The 15,747-nt window shown below is 41.5% G+C and overlaps 1 protein-coding gene across 6 annotated transcripts; it reads right to left on the reverse strand.

Annotated features, from left to right (window-relative positions):
- Positions 1-592: 592 nt before the first annotated feature.
- LOC143318310 (sex comb on midleg-like protein 2) lies at positions 593-13,370 on the reverse strand. 6 transcript variants are annotated; one of them, XM_076726500.1, is made up of 15 exons: positions 13,270-13,357; positions 11,188-11,291; positions 10,302-10,352; positions 9,767-9,837; positions 9,083-9,317; positions 7,775-7,863; positions 7,426-7,669; positions 4,964-5,229; positions 4,755-4,848; positions 4,437-4,640; positions 4,124-4,285; positions 3,732-3,860; positions 2,656-2,877; positions 2,401-2,561; positions 593-2,275 (listed from the first exon to the last, which is right to left on the reverse strand). In XM_076726500.1, exons 2-15 carry the CDS (start codon positions 11,207-11,209, stop codon positions 2,150-2,152), a joined length of 2,076 nt encoding a protein of 691 aa, XP_076582615.1. In that variant the 5' UTR covers positions 11,210-11,291; positions 13,270-13,357; the 3' UTR covers positions 593-2,149. The 6 variants fall into 6 exon arrangements, with proteins under 6 accessions (XP_076582615.1, XP_076582614.1, XP_076582613.1 ...); XM_076726499.1 differs by having other exon boundaries at positions 598-2,275; positions 2,401-2,564; positions 13,270-13,370; XM_076726498.1 differs by having other exon boundaries at positions 598-2,275; positions 2,401-2,564; positions 2,656-2,874; positions 10,278-10,352.
- Between the last annotated feature and the right edge of the window lie 2,377 nt (positions 13,371-15,747).

Below are 15,747 nucleotides of genomic sequence, written 5' to 3' on the forward strand. Positions count from 1 at the left end.
TAAACTGGCTCAATCCTGCAAGTGTGGAAGCAAATGTTCTGCAGTTTAGGAGGCTGAAATGTCTGGATGCCATGTTGAAAACGAGGGATGTTTACAACACACACAGGCTTCAGCATGAAGCGTCCAGTGTTTTAGATTCTGGGCCGAAACGTGGTCTGGAGGTCGTTTTCCAAACGTTTCTTCGCCTTCACTGCATCGCTCCTCGCAGTGCCGCGCGTTCTGTCCGACAGTTGTCAGATGTTCGATGTACTTCGTGGCTTGTGATCAACCAGAATCATTTCTCAAAGTCTCTGACGTGTTTTCAAATTGTTTTGATGTGTTTTTCTCTTATATTTCATGTCATAAATAAACACGAGCAGGCCCGGCTTATGAGAGGTAACATTTCAAAACAACGCTCCCAGAGACTGATGTGGCTTTAATGATGGAAATGTTCTCGTTCTCTGGAGCTCGTTGTCTGCCAAGCCCTCATTTTCTGTGAACGGGACAACTGATGGCTTTTTACAAAATCAGCCAATCAGTGATTTTACTTAAAAGGGAATCCTGGTGAATGGAAATAATTCACTTCTTCGCCTCAGTAACAACACATGCACATCCTTTAGTTTCTGACAGGTTTATAAAAAAAAAAAAAAGGAAATACACAACATCATAAACACATATTGTTTATCTGGTGTGATGTAATGGACAAGTGAGTTTTTTTCCAACACATATTTTCAAGTACTTAAAAAGAAGATGCAAGAGAGGGAAGTCGACAGCACTTCGATCCTGTGTTGAATATCATATGGCACAAGTCTTCTCAAATCAAGGAAGGGAATAACAGGAAAATTCTGTTAAGTATATTATAAACAGTATGCTACAAAAGCTTGTACTAACAAAGACCACATAAACCTGAGAAATGTCGTAGGTAAAGCAAGGCAGAGTCTATTACTGGGAGTATTTGAACTAAAAGCACTGTGTTAAGTATTAAAAAGCAGATGGAATCCACTGTGAAATATTCACCACGTCCCCATCCCCCTTTATCTTCACATTTCTAACTTATGTATATGATTTCCTTAAAATATTAAGTTTCTACAAAATGTACATTCTGTTGCTGATATTCATGGTTAAACCCATAAAACTGTACACATCTGTTTTCATTGCTAACAGTGATTGGAACGGTCAAAAGTGACAACACTGAGGTCGCAGGCGGACCGGCGAGCTTACGTGATTATGACTGAGAAAAATATTACATCAAAACTAAACACAGAAAGCCCTTAGAAATGTTGGATTTGCACTTCCTTCAACAATCTGTCCACTGAAACTGATAAACCCAGAACTTCTAAGCTGGGACACAAACAGCTGACTGATAAGAACTGCCTGGGGACCATTGGGAGGCAACGGAGGGCCCGCTAAAGACACAATAATACATCATGCCGCACAGCAGATGATCCTGCAGGACACTCGTGGAAAAGGTTCACTCAGAACTGTTAATACAACGTGATCCCTGCCAGGACGCTGGCGGCGTTCAAGCAAACGAAAACGTCCGTCTTGCCTTGCGCGAACGGAAAAGGAATGCATGACGTTAGCATTCTTCGACAGGCGGATATACAGTACCCATACTTGAGGCATACATGTGAAGAGTGAAAACAGCGAAACGACAGCACAGACGAGAGAGCATCCAAATTCTCTTGGGGAAGAACATCTGATGGATTTTTTTTTTTTCTTCAGTATATCAACCCTTCCTTATTAACTGGAAATTCAACAATAATAAAAACATTATATAAGAAGAAACATTCTCCATCTTTGGGGATCCAAAACCAGGATCAAAAGATTTCATCTCCGTAAAAAAACGTGTCCACGTGTGCACATGTGCTACGCAATGTAAACACTACAGGGATTCTTTTCCTTTGGGATTTCAGAGTCAAATGGCGTCGGTTAGACTTGAACAGCTTTTGTTCACTGATGAGGGGATGAGGTAATGTGTCAGCAATGCACGGCACACTTTCTCCACTCTGGAAGTCAGGATGAAGTTGTAACATCTCGTCAGTCCCTGGAGGTGGAGTCTAGAGAAACACGTAGCCCCCGCCTGCCCCCTGAGTCAGTGTCCCCCCGCTGGCTCTTTCAGGGCTTGTTGCTCATGGGCCTGGCAGGGACGGGGCTGCCCTGGCTCCTCTTACAGTTTGCCTTGTTTCAGCCTCTCTATGTGATGGCATAACTTCAGTGCAGGCCCCAGCTTCAGACCCATGTACTTCATGATCATGTCACTCCGTAGCAGCATCAGAGCTTTTCCATCGATCTCCTGCGGAAACACAGAACGGGACTCATCATGTTCAAAGACCACGCAGAGAAACAGATGATCTACAGCAGCCAAAGCGATTAACAGACAAAAAAACAACCCGCTGTCTTAGCTAAAGGTTGACTCACATGCTTTCTGAACAGCTCGGCATGTGGAGCTAAAGCTGTGGGGTCAGCGTCCCTCACAAACTGCATCACCTCTTCAATGGACCAGCAGGAGGGGTTTTTACCAGGCAGCTGCAGACCGTCCCGCTCAGACACGAGGGCCTCAGGACCCGTGGTGGAGCTGGCTGCTACCGAGGCAGAACACACGCACACACAGTGAGGATGTGAAGCAGAGATGAAGTATCTAAACACATTTAGTTCCATCGACTCTGACCGTACCTTCAACTCTTCTGAGAGGCTGCGAGGAGCCGAGCTCTGCGGGGTTCGAGGAGAGGCGGCGCATGGCGGCGCCGTTGCCTGGGTGGTAGAGGCCGCTGGCCTGAGAGTGGTACTCCGAGGAACTGCGCGCCGTTTGGGGTCGAGGGGTCATGGAGTTGGAGGCAGAGTCCATGTAGCGCTGCTCCTTTATTAGGCCGTTCTCTTCATGTGGCAGGGTCTCTGCTGGAGAGAGGAAAACACGAAATACAGTCAAATAATAACAAAGGTAATGATAATAATACTAATGATAATACCGTTCATTTGCAAAGCAGCTTTCAACGTGCAATATCTACACGTGATGATAAAGTGGTCACAAATACAACTTTGATTTACAGACAGCATTCAAGTACAGATGATACGACCTACAGGGGGCAGTGCAGGACTGCAACATAACAAATCGAGTCCAAGTGCACTTCAAAGATCCCTTAACCCATGTTTGCCATGTTGACTTCCAGGAGTCTGATGTATCTGCTGCCACCCTCACTTTGTTTTGAAGGCATTAGGTCATTTTCACTGGAAACCTGAGGAACTGAAGTCCGTCTAAAGTCATAAACACAACCTGAATATCACTATGCAGCAGGCGGAGGGACTAATCCAGCAACATGCACGACTCATTACTGCATCTCCAATCAGCACTTCAGTGCCAATGCTGACGCCATCACAGAGCAATCAGCTGCTATACACACTGCAGCGTATCAAGAGAAAACTATTCATCATATTATATAACACACATCTTTGGCTGGAAAACGGTTTGAGGTGGAGTGATTTGACCGATGTTTGTAAAATAAGCAGAAACAGCCTCTCTATCTGCCCACTGACGAGCAAAAGAACGTCTACAGATGAACAGGTAGGCTTCATCCAGTGAGCACAGAGAATTCACCTACACAAAATGTGTTTTGTGTGGTCACAGTGGCCTTTGACCAGCAAAGGAAAATCAGTCCAAGTGGACATTTGTGCCAAATTTGAAGACATTCCCTCATGGGGGTTCTTGCGATGTCAGAGGCATAACAAGCACAAAATGAATGAAGGAGCTGTACCTTCTGAAGGATGGGCTTCAGTACGTAAGTGTTTGGGTGACAGCGGGGCTGCGTACGGTGGGGACACTCCAGAGAGACTCCGTTTACTGCCACGAGCCAGAGACGGAGCGTCCAACGCCTCTTCTTTCACTGAAACAAACAGATACGATTTACTAAACCCAAATCTTTAAGTTCTCTACCTCCAACAGAAGACTTAGAAAACATCCCTTTAAAAAAATGTTGGACTGAACAAAGCTCTGCTGCCTCTGTGACGACTGCACGTGTGATGACTGCGTTGGGCTTTTTGAGTAATTATGGACAATCTGAGTGCAGTGAGTTTTAGTTTAAGAGCTGCGCTCAAAGCAGCGACGCCTCCCTCCTGAAACACCACTTGCACTGAACGCAGGCTTTACCTGACTTGGTCCTGTCATAAGCCGTGTAGTGGCTGAACGGCTGGCTGCTGAACAGGTTGTCGCATTGCAGGTGACGGCACATCGTCTCCAAGAACCGCAGCACGAAAGAAGCACTGGAGGCTGCTGGGAGTTTGACCACCCGAACCCCGCCATCTGTTCTCACTGGGATGAAGGACAGCATGTTTTATTGGTCTATCAGCAAGCTTGAATACTTGTGCAGCCCATCTAACCAGCCCATTATTTTACTGTCTCAGTGGTTATTTCAGAGATGAGATACTTCCAATAAGACAACAGCTTTTGTCTCCGTGTCTACCTCGGACAATCTCGCCTCCTCCCGAATGAGTCTGCAGAGCGCTGAGCAGGACTTTAGGCTGGTATGCGCAGTCTATACATGACTGGACCACCTGCTGGAGCACAGCATTCACTGGCCCTGGTCCAAAGTGGTCTGGCAGATGCTGCATCTGCTTCCTGTCCAGGTGGGGGCCGCAGTTTCCATGCTTATTCACGTACACACACACTGGAACAACACACAGACACACAGTGACCAAATTAGATCTTCTAATGATAGCTTCAAGCCAGTGCAAAACATGAATTAGCTGATTATGGGAAGCAAGCGAGCGTCGATGCTTACCTGTTGAAACCACAGAGTTGAGGCTGGGGGGGCTTTCTTGTGGAACCTGGATGCTGGGCAGCTGTGCTGGGCTTTGGAGAACCTTGGGCTTTCTCTGAAAAAACACACATTTATTTGCAGACATACTTTGACATAACGAAGGTGGAAGCAAACTGTACTCATCCCATGTTCAAATATCTCAGAGTCTGCTCTGTTTGTCAGGGTCCCACCTTGCTTCCAGGTTTGGGGCCTCTCTTCTTGTGGGGCCGGGGCACCAGCTGTGTGTTTTCGGGTATAGTTCCATTCTGGGCAGCCGCTGCCTCTGCCACAGCTTTGAGCAGAGCGATGGTCTCACTCTTAGGTCGACGGCCTCGTACACCCTTCCTGACAGGCAAAGGGGGCAGAGGGTTGGGGAGTCTGTAGGGGGACTGCATGGAACGCCTGTTGGGCTTGGAGGGTGACACCGGGAGGATCTGCAGGTTCTTTGGCAGGGTGACTGAAAGGAAAAACACAGGCATGGATATAAAACAGAGAGAAATGTAGTCTTGGCTCAGCATTAAGAGCAGCCTGTTGCTTCCAGAGACTCTGGACTGACTATGTGAGCAGGATTATAAAAATGAAGACTGGTTTGCAACTTTTCCAATCACTGAACAGTCTCTGCTGGCTAATTAGAGAGTAGGTCATTATCTGTTGATGCAGGGAGCACCACAGTGTGCTGTGCTGCTGCTGGTGGCTGGGATTAAAGTCAAAGTACAGAGAAGGTCTGGTGCCAGTCTGGGTTTGGAAAGGGGCATCTCATTACTGGAAATAACAGGGGGGAGTGCTCCAATTTATGTCATGCAGCTCCATATTTCTTCTTTTCTGACTTCAGTGTTTTGTGCATAATTGTTCTGCCATGCCCATGCATTTATATCTGATTGTTTAATAACTTGGTGTAGCATTACAATGCCAACTAGTTAGCAGTGAGGCCTACTGCACAGGCTATTATACAGACTAGCTGCCAAGCATTCAAATAATAATGTCCTTAACTTTTATGAGGACAACAACACTATCCACTTTGAAAGAGCTCCAGTGCATTTTTCTGCTAGCTAATTAATTTATTCTGAAAACATACTCTGAATATTGTAGAGGTGGGCTGGTGAATAAAGAATTATTAATTATTTTCCTCATTTGCATACAAATGTGGGTAAGTAAATTAATATAACAGCAAAGATAAAGATCACACACGCCTGCAGAAATACTAACACTATATCAATCATGCAGAATAACACCCAACTCTTGAATGCAAAGAATTCAAGATCATACGACAATCTGTAATCCTCAAAAAGAGGAATCACCATTCCAGCCTTCTGTGTTCCAAACGCATGTGCTGTGAATGCTGGGTCTTTCTAGAAATAACACAAAAGCCTATAGCCAAGACCTGAAATGTTGTTAAAGTGTAACTCCCCACGCTGAAAGGGAAAACATTTACGCTTACACATACCCACGCAAAAGCAACAGCCCATTTATTCAGCTAGTAAATATTTTTCTGTTTATGTATGTGCTCAAGACTCCCTGACAATTCCCACACACGGAGTCAAATAAATCTTCCTCCAAAACTCAACACCCGCTCAAAACAAAGCACACACTGAAGGGGGGGAGTCGGAGGAAGCCCATCGGTGTGAGGTGGAGGAGAATAGAGAGAACAGGCTGGTAGGAAGAAGGTGTGTGTTTGAGTGTGTGTGGGCTCACACATGAGCAGGTACATTTAAACACTAAAGTAAGGGTGTAGCCACAGCTGTTTGTCAGTTTATCGTGGGATTTTTTGTGGTTGATACTGTAATCCTCTCCATCCAGAGTCTTCTACACAAAAGGGGTTGAGCAAAAGTCAGACTGTGCGGAGCAGCTTTTATGTAAATATATTTTTTCCATGTAAACTGGTATGACGTGAGGAACATAAATCCTCCTCCTTCCTCCTTCTCCTCCCACTTGTAATCCTGCCTGTTCCCAACTCCCCGACCATCCAGAGAGACACAAACACGGCAACAAGACTCCATAGTCTGTCTGCAAAGTTTCTCATGCAACACACAGCATGTCCTCTACGACTGTTGGCCCATGACACTCATTTTTCTGAACGTAGCCACAGTTTATCAAGAGGAACATGTTGAAAACACCGTATTAAACTTGGTACTAAGCAACCAAACTTTCCTCACAGTGCAGCCACTATGAGGACACAGAAGCATCGTAGAAAAGTGTGAAAGGACACAACATGGAGTAGGAAAGTTTTACTAAACCAGGAAAATAGTAATTCCAAAGACTTCACCAGAACAACTAGTGTAGCAAAACCACCAACACCAACCCAGCTGCAGCATCACCAGAAACGCCTGTTCAATCTTTGAAACCACTCATTCATCTGAACTGTAATCTATGTTCATGCCCCTCAAATGCACAAACTTTTCCATTCAGACTTAACGCCTGGGAGGTGTGTTAATGTGTGTTATTACATCAAACACAGATTCTTTCATGCTTTCTTGTGCTGTATGTTCAGCACCTGGTAAAGATGAGGCTGTGTATAATTTACTCAGATAATCAATATTAATTGTGATTGCAACTAAAGTGACGATAAATCAAACATTGATAACAAACAGCAGCATCTGCCTCAATCCTCACTGTATATGCAGACTTGTGCTGCCACCTAGAGGGTGACACTTACCACTGTTGCCTGGAGGCTGGAGGCTGTGCTTAGTGAGGGAGCACCAGCCCACAGGGAAGATGTCCCGGGAGTCATACTTGCACCAGTAATCAAAGGCACCCCGCCACCCGTCGAACATGATAAAGACCTCATCGCCCTTGACTTCTCCTATGGTGGCAGGACAGATGAGGTAAGGATTCTTCTTGTCCACAGCCTCCAGCTTCATGCCTGGCTTAAAGTTGTTCTGGGTGGGCCTCAAAGGTTCCTGGAAGGAGTGCAAAATCCTCACTGAATACATCCACTGCCAGTAAGATGGCGCCATACTGTTTGTATAATGAAAGTTTTCAAAGCTTTTTGGAGCATTACAAACCTTTTTAAAGGCTGTTGCTGGTGCCATCTCTGCTCCATTTAAGGTTCTCAACAGAAACATGGGCCATGAGGAGGCATTCATCCGAAATCCTGGAAGAGAAAATGTAGTAACATTTAAAAGCACAGTGAGAGGCTAATTCAGAACACAAAAAATCAATTCTATTACCACACTGTGTGATTTTATGGATAATTTCCATTGTTAGTAACCTTTTCTTACAGGAGGCATCAGTGTAACTTTTGATTTTTGGCAGATAAATTCAGCACCGTTCACTGGACTGAATTCCCTTCATTAGAACACACACAGACACACTCATAATTATTCAATATAAACAAAACATTTCAGCTAACTTTCTCTTATCTTCAGGTTCCTTCAATGAATCAAAAAAAAAAAAAAAAAAAAGATAATCATAGCAATTGATGCCTGTCGGGAATTTTTCTTTCACTTCAACGGGAGACTCCAGGAAACAGTTTCTACAACATGGTCTCACAATCATTTTCAGCTCAATTTCATCAATCAATCTCATTTAAAATGGAGAATCACCACGCTGCGTGGTTCCACTGCACTTTACAATCAAACAGAATACACACAGGACTGAACACGCAGCTAGCAAATAAAAATAAAACAGCCATAATAAAAATATCATTTGAAAGGTGAAATCTGAAAAGGTGATTCACCACACTAAGTTCTAAGATCTCGAGTAGGCTGCAGTCAAGTACATGAAGGTGGCTTTTCAGCCTCCTTCTTAAGATTTCAACTGAATGTGCTTCTTTCACGTGGAATGGAAGGCCATTCCAGAGATAAGGGACACTGCAGGCAAACGCTCCGAGCCGACTGCTTTTTGTTAACTGAAGGAATGACCAGGAGAGCAGCATGAAGAGAGCCAAGACGGCGTGTCTGTGCATGTAGTACAATTAGCTGAGAAAAGGACGGTGGTGCAAGTACATGCACAGTCTTCTGAGTTAAAAGAGAACCTTTAAATCCACTCTAGCTCTGCAAACCAGTCAAGAGAGGCCAGGAGGGTGATATATGATCACGTTTTCCAGTTTTTCAAGATTCAAGCTGCAACATTCTGAACAAGCAACAGACTTCTAGTAACAGTAGGTAAACCAGAAAAAAGGGCGTTACACTATTTAAGTCTGGAAGATATGAATGCATGGATTATGGTTTCAGGATCACACAATGACAGAACAGGTTGGATTTCAGAATAATTTCTAAGATGAAAGGGTTAAGATATATCCTTTACTGTCCTGAAATGACTGTAGTTGACGACAACAATCTGCGTCCATCCCACCTCCCCAACTTTCTTACCCAGCGGTGGCTGCAGCATGTCTCCATTCTTCTCACAGGTGCCAATCGGCTGGATATCAGAGGAGTCCACCAGTCTCCAGAAGTCATTGCTGTTGTCGCTTCCATCCAGACGGAGACGCAGACGAACCCCAGTTAAACCCATCACCGTGGCAATGCAAACTGAGGTGGAATTGCGTGGGTCGTGGGCTTCGAGCTTCATTCCCACCTTGAAGTCGTTGGAGGGTGGAACTCGAGCCTGCAGATATTGGGAAAATGTGCTGGTACTGTCAACGCTGCTCAAATACACTGCAGACAAAGCATAACTTATCCAGCCGGGTATAGATAATGTCAGCTATGCTAATGATGCAAGAAAGACAAGTATGTTCCTGTGTGATTGTATTCTTTCAATGTTACAGTAAAAGTCATAAACCCAGAACTTTTGAGCGATGGGACAAATCCAGTTTGTGCTGCTGGCAGCAGTTCACAGAACCACGGTTGCCCCAGTAAGTCTTAAAAGCCTAACATTAAATCTAATGCTGACTTTCCAAAGAAAACACTGAAAGATGAACAAAAACACACTGGTTTCTTCAAGACTAAATTTCTTCAAATTCTTACTCAATTACTTAAAATTTACATTTAAGTCTTTAAGTCATGCAACTCACCCCTGGTAAATATTAAGCACATCCAAAATCCAAGAGGTCTTACCTGACGAAAACAGCTTGGTGGAGCTGGTATAGAAGACGTTTCTTTTAGATATTCTTCCCAGCTGAAAGCATCTGAAGGAAAATCATAAAGAAATCAATGTTTCCCAGTAAAGATGGATGGATGGATGGATGGATGGATGGATGGATGGATGGACAGTCCCTCTCTAAGCCCAATTCTGGTCCACTATCCTCAGTTAAGGCTTAAGATTCCCTCATAGTGTAGGACAGAAAATCTCTATATTGTGATTGAGCTTTTCAGAAAGACCGAAAATCTATGAGAAAGTCTGTTGTTGAGGCAGTGCTGATAGCTTGTAGAGTTTAACTTGAAAAGTGAATCTGGCTTGCTGAAACAATGGCATGTGATTTCTTAAGTTAATGTATAAAAGTAAAGTGATTATAGGCTCTTGAGATTATATAAAAAACCCACACAGATCCTCCTGTGTTCAACCAAAGTGAATGAGACTCACAAATCAAATCACGTACCATCACTAAATGTGACATAGAAAGTTCACCTTTAGTTGTTGCAGGGCTTGTACCTGTTAGTGGAACTGTCCTTCCCGGTTTCTCCTTTTTGCCATCTTTCTGATCTAAAATTTAATAAAATAATAAAAAAAAATGTTTTTGTAAATGTATGAAAATACAAAAATCTTCTCACAAAACTAAAAAAAAAAATACAGCTTTAATGGATTTATCTGTGCGATATCCTCCTTCCAAACAACTCTTCATGCCCCTTTTTGAAAACTCTGTTCAAAAACTTTTCAACAATGAGCATTTTTAGCTTTAAGTTATAATTACCTTGTGATAACTTTTCACATTTGCATAATTTAAAATGAGTCAGAAATAACAGGCTAAAAACTGCTAATACATGCAAATATGGATTTCGGTGGGAGTTAATGTCAAACTTTGAATAAAACACAGCGCTGAAGCCTTGAGAGTCGTCACAGCAGAGGCACAAAGAATATCTAACTGAGAACTCTGGAATGCCTTCAGTAACCTCATGAAGGCAATCATGATGACACAAATGAAGCTGTACGTTGTCACATCATAACACCGCCACAGTCCCACTGTATGCCCACACAGGTGTTTGCACTTATTGTGCTTGATTAGAACCCTTCCCTAATTTCCCCAGTGGGGGATTAATAAAGTAATATCTTAACTCTCTCCTCCTCCAAGACAGTGTGGGAATGTACACATCTTTATCACTAATGCATACATTGAGAACATCATGTTCCCTGTACTACTGAGTACTACAGAGGTTCACATTTCTTCATCACTAATGTGTTTAAGAAACCTTTACAAAAGGTACAGATTCAGCTGTCAGAGCACAACCAAATATACCATTTTACGCAGGGCAATTTTGCCAAAAGAGAAACACTTTCAAACATTGTCTTTATCAAGCATTGTAAAATGACATCTCCTTGCCTTTTAGCGGAGTCTTTCCCATGGTGGCTGATGACCAATGGTGACACTTCTATGATGACGACCAGTGGTGACAGAGTATGCTTCTGTGTCTGTGTAGATTAGTCCTACAAAAGGTAAAAACATTCCATTTGAAATGCAGCACAAGCAAATACAAACTAGGTCCAAAGAGATTCATTAGTTCATTTGCAGAAAGCACAATCCAAATTACAACATCATCCATTAGGCTCATATGGAATACAAGGGCTTTACTGTTTAATGCGTATGATATTTGTGGAATTGTGTAGACATCAGATCTTTGAATATAACTATTTGCAGCAAAATAAAATAAGCAGACACCAGCTGTCTTATTTTTTAAATAGCTTATGTACCACTTTCATAACCCAGTGTTGGGAATGCTAAGCAATAGTTACTACATATTATGGTTAACTAAAAATGATTTTCACTTTCAATTAACCGCTCAATTATCACCACAAAGTAAATAACATGTCAAAAAAAAAAAAAAAAAAAAAGCCAAAATGTCCATCACAGTTTTCAAAAGCTCAAGATCATGTTTTCAATTTGCTTGTTTAATCCGACAAACAGTCCAAAACCCAGCGATTTTAGATTTATTATGATGTAAAACACAGCAAAGCAGCAGATCCTCATATTTAAGAAGCTGAAAACAGCATATGTTTGGCACTGCTCCTTGTTAAACGATTAAAAGGATCAAATCTTCTGTGGAGCTAACCATTGACTGGGTGTTTTAGCATTTGTGCACATAACTACAGACATGGACATCAAAAATTTACTCACAAGTTTTTGAATGACAATATAGTTAGGTGTTATAACTAAATAATTGTTACTGCTATGTGTAATTACTAACTTAGTAAAATGGAAATTTAAGGAGTACAGAGATTATGAATCAATGTATGATTTGGTTTGGAAGCAGAATGAGAAGTAATGTGAAAACAACCTTCAGCAGGGGGCCACATGAAACCTGAAGCTGTGTTACATGGAGCACGGGGAAATACTAGGTTTTTTTTTTGTAAAGAACATCAGAACCTCTTTCAAGTACAGTAGTGTGGTATTCCAGTAATGGACACTCCCACAGAGACAGGAAGCCTGTAATATGGTGGGTTTTCTCATGAGGTTCAGCAATGTAACGACAGGCCTGCGGTGTATTGGGACAGCTCCCGTGTGACCCCGTCTTTAACTTGGTGTACATTCCCCTCGCGTTTCCAAATCCCACTTAAGCGTCACCTCGGAACTTCATGCTCGAGACACTAACGAATCCCCTTTACTAGGTTGTTTACGAAGAAAACAAAAACAACCGTCCTACATGTTGAGGTAAAATGCGAAGAAAACAGGACTGAGTGTCTTCATCGTCAAGCGACCGCTTACATTAACGTTATCAAAACAGGCTAACGTTAAGTCATTAACACCAACGGTAAAATTAGCCATTTTGAATAACTATTAACGTTATAATGAAGCTAACGTTACCGTTCAATGAGACAAATTGGCGCAAACGTAACATTTAAGGGTTTGGCAATTAACTACCCACAATATCTGACATTATAAGTTAACTTAATGAAGATGTAGCTTTATATCGGGGAAGAATTATCTGCACACTTTCCAATGTTTTTCTAACCTACTCTAGCTAACATACCTACCAACGGTAAGTTAGCTGGCTAGTTAACGTTACGTTACCTCACAACAGCCTTTTACTGATAACTTAGCTGGTAACCGCTAGGTTAGCTAAATGCCGAGATATGTATAAAATCACTTTGCTTTCGACATAACGTTACGTTAAAAGCAGTTATTATTTTAAATAGTGTATCTTTGCTCTCGGACGCCGTATCTGATGTGTAACGCTATACGGTTCCAGGTAATAGTCTGGACCCAATGTTGACAACTAGGACCGCTTGATTTGCTAGCCACCACTGCTGGCTAATAACTAGGTTGGCTAACCTTAGCGTTAACGTTAACCCTCTGAGAGCAGTTTCTTCCATATTATCGATGGGAATTGCGCATAATCGTTATCGTGGAGGTTCATCTGACATTCTTCCGAAACTCTATATTATTTAGTTTAAAGAAAAAACTTACAAGTACCGTCTTTTTTCGAGTGAAGATCCACACACTTTTCTCTAATCGTCAGCTGCCATTTTTTCACGAATGTAGCGTATGCTTACACGCATGTAATTTATGCCAAAGATTGTCTTGTAAAGCGAAGACAGACAAGCAAAACAGCGAGAGAGGCTGGACGTGCAGAGCAGTAGGCCAATTAATTCTCACGATACTCACAATTACAGCCAACCAGGTAATGGTTTACTCATTTTATCCAATCAGCGTCTGCAAACAACTCGCGCTGTAATTTTGTATTCCAGAAAGAAACGTGAGTCATACATCTTCACTTTTTCCTCTTCTTTACAGGGTCTTTCTCAAAGTGTCCCCTGCCACGGCTAAAAACTGGTCAAATGCTCTATCAATGTCAGAAAAAAACATTAAAAAAACATGAAAACTTATATATAATATAGCCTCTGAAACTCTGACCTTTGACACCGGTGTTGTGTAGACAACCCAAGCGAAAAGGCTGCCATTTTAAAACGTAATGCGAGGGAGAAAAACCCTACTGCTGAATTATGGCATCAAATACATCAGCGTACATGAACAGAGTCCAAAAGTAGTAAATAAGTAAATTAATTATAGCAAACAGAATAGATGATTTATAGACACTAGATAGCATAATAATAAGCAATAATACATAACAGGTAATGAGCCATTATGATCCTAAAATTGGAAAATTCACGGTAGGATAATAAATAAGTAGACAAATAAGAGAAAAGAAAAAAGAAAACAAAACAAAACACGAACATCCAGTCAGAATAATAAAAACACACAAAACATGGAGTGTTTTTGTATGTCACCAGGTACTTCACCACATGAGGCAGATGGCAGAATATGACTCAGAATCACTGTCCCAAACAGTTTCAAGCTCCTGTGATTTCCCCCACCCACAACTTTCCGATGACTGACATTTTTCAAAGAATATCAAGCACCAAGAGTCAATATTCAGACACGATCCTGCTCCTGCTAGAACTCCGGAAGTGGCCTACAGCAACAAAATACATGATCAAATACAGCGACAATGATCAGGAAAACAGGGCACTCATATATGTGTTTTATTTTAAAATGAAGTACATTTAAAGTATATTCCCTTGACTTATGTACATTTGTCATATCATGTTAATTCAAATTTCTAGTCCAATACAATTGAGAAGGAAATATTGTAGTTTTACTGGGTTACATTTATCTGGCAGATATAGTTGCTTGAAGATTCTGATCATCTAAAAAAAAAAAAAAAAAATAGAGGCATTTTAATGCATGAAACTGCCTAATAATATATTTAATAACTGAAAATAGGTACATACTGGACAGCTGCAAAAGTAAACTTGTACTTACACATAACCGCTTTCAGAATAATAATTCAATAATTTGATAAATTAAATATATATGAACAACTACAGGGGCTATTTCCTGTATTTAGCATTTTTGCTTTTGATAAATTAAGCACATTTTGCTGATTATTATTCTATACACTTACTTAAATAACATTTTGGCTTCAGTAGCCTACTTTTATGCAGAATTTTTACATGTTGTAATGGTATTTTTACTTACGTTAATGATTTGAATGCTTTGTCCAACTTGCTGTTGTGGTTGCTGTGTCTGTGGCGTCCCACCATCCTTTCTTTATTCTCCAATGGGTTCCAGGTTAGCTAACAGAAATTCAAACTGTGGAATATATTAATTAGCTGAGTGCTCAATTACACCTTTAAACTACGTTTTGGATATTCAGTACTATCATGAAAGCTGCTGAAAAATGCAGATTTCTGTTTCTAATTGGCAAAACATATGTCATTCTTTCACAAACAGGCAACAGTTATGGTATTGCAACAAGTCTAAAATAAATGAATGTGTGAGGTTGCAACTTAACTGTTTGAGGAAAAAAGTCTGTATTTGTCCAGTAACATTTGGCCCAGGTGTCGAGGTGATCTGCGTTATTATAGTTCAGCCTTCAATAGGAAAACACTGCTTCTTTGACATGACTTTCTCAACCTTATCATCCTCATAATCAGTGTTGTCTCTCACATCAGTTGATTGATGAAGATATGCACAGGGACTTAAATTTGTCTTACAGCATCTTTAAATCATTCTTATTTAAAAAGCAGCATTGCATCATTTTTACTTTAGATTTGTATGGATTTCTACAGATATGAGTATGAATACTTGATAAACTTTCAAATGAAATGTGGTTATAGTAAGCAGTTTGTTACTGTATGTAGACCTCACTGCACATGTGAGTGCAATGATTGAGGATTATGAACGTGGCAGAAAGGCCAAGACACTTTCCCAAAATTGGCTGAAATGTAGAACTCAGATATTAGTCAGTCAGCCTATAAAACCAGATGTTCTTAACCACTGTTCTTCTTTACAAAGGCTTCCTTATTATGTATGTCTTGCATGTAGTGGAGTATGATGGTAGTATCACCTGTTTCAGGTGTTCCTAACGTGCAAAAGTGTAAA

Source organism: Chaetodon auriga, chromosome 3 (genome assembly GCF_051107435.1).
Source record: "Chaetodon auriga isolate fChaAug3 chromosome 3, fChaAug3.hap1, whole genome shotgun sequence".
NCBI lineage: Eukaryota > Metazoa > Chordata > Actinopteri > Chaetodontiformes > Chaetodontidae > Chaetodon > Chaetodon auriga.

Excerpts from the sequence above, each read along its gene's own strand:
- LOC143318310 (XM_076726495.1), bottom strand. The coding sequence starts at position 11,209 with ATGGGAAAGACTCCGCTAAAAG. Across the intron at positions 2,565-2,655 it reads GCCTCTCAGAAGAGTTGAAG|CAGCCAGCTCCACCACGGGT; the intron begins GTACGGTCAGAG and ends CTGCCTCGGTAG. Across the intron at positions 2,276-2,400 it reads CCGAGCTGTTCAGAAAGCAT|GAGATCGATGGAAAAGCTCT; the intron begins GTGAGTCAACCT and ends GTGTTTCCGCAG.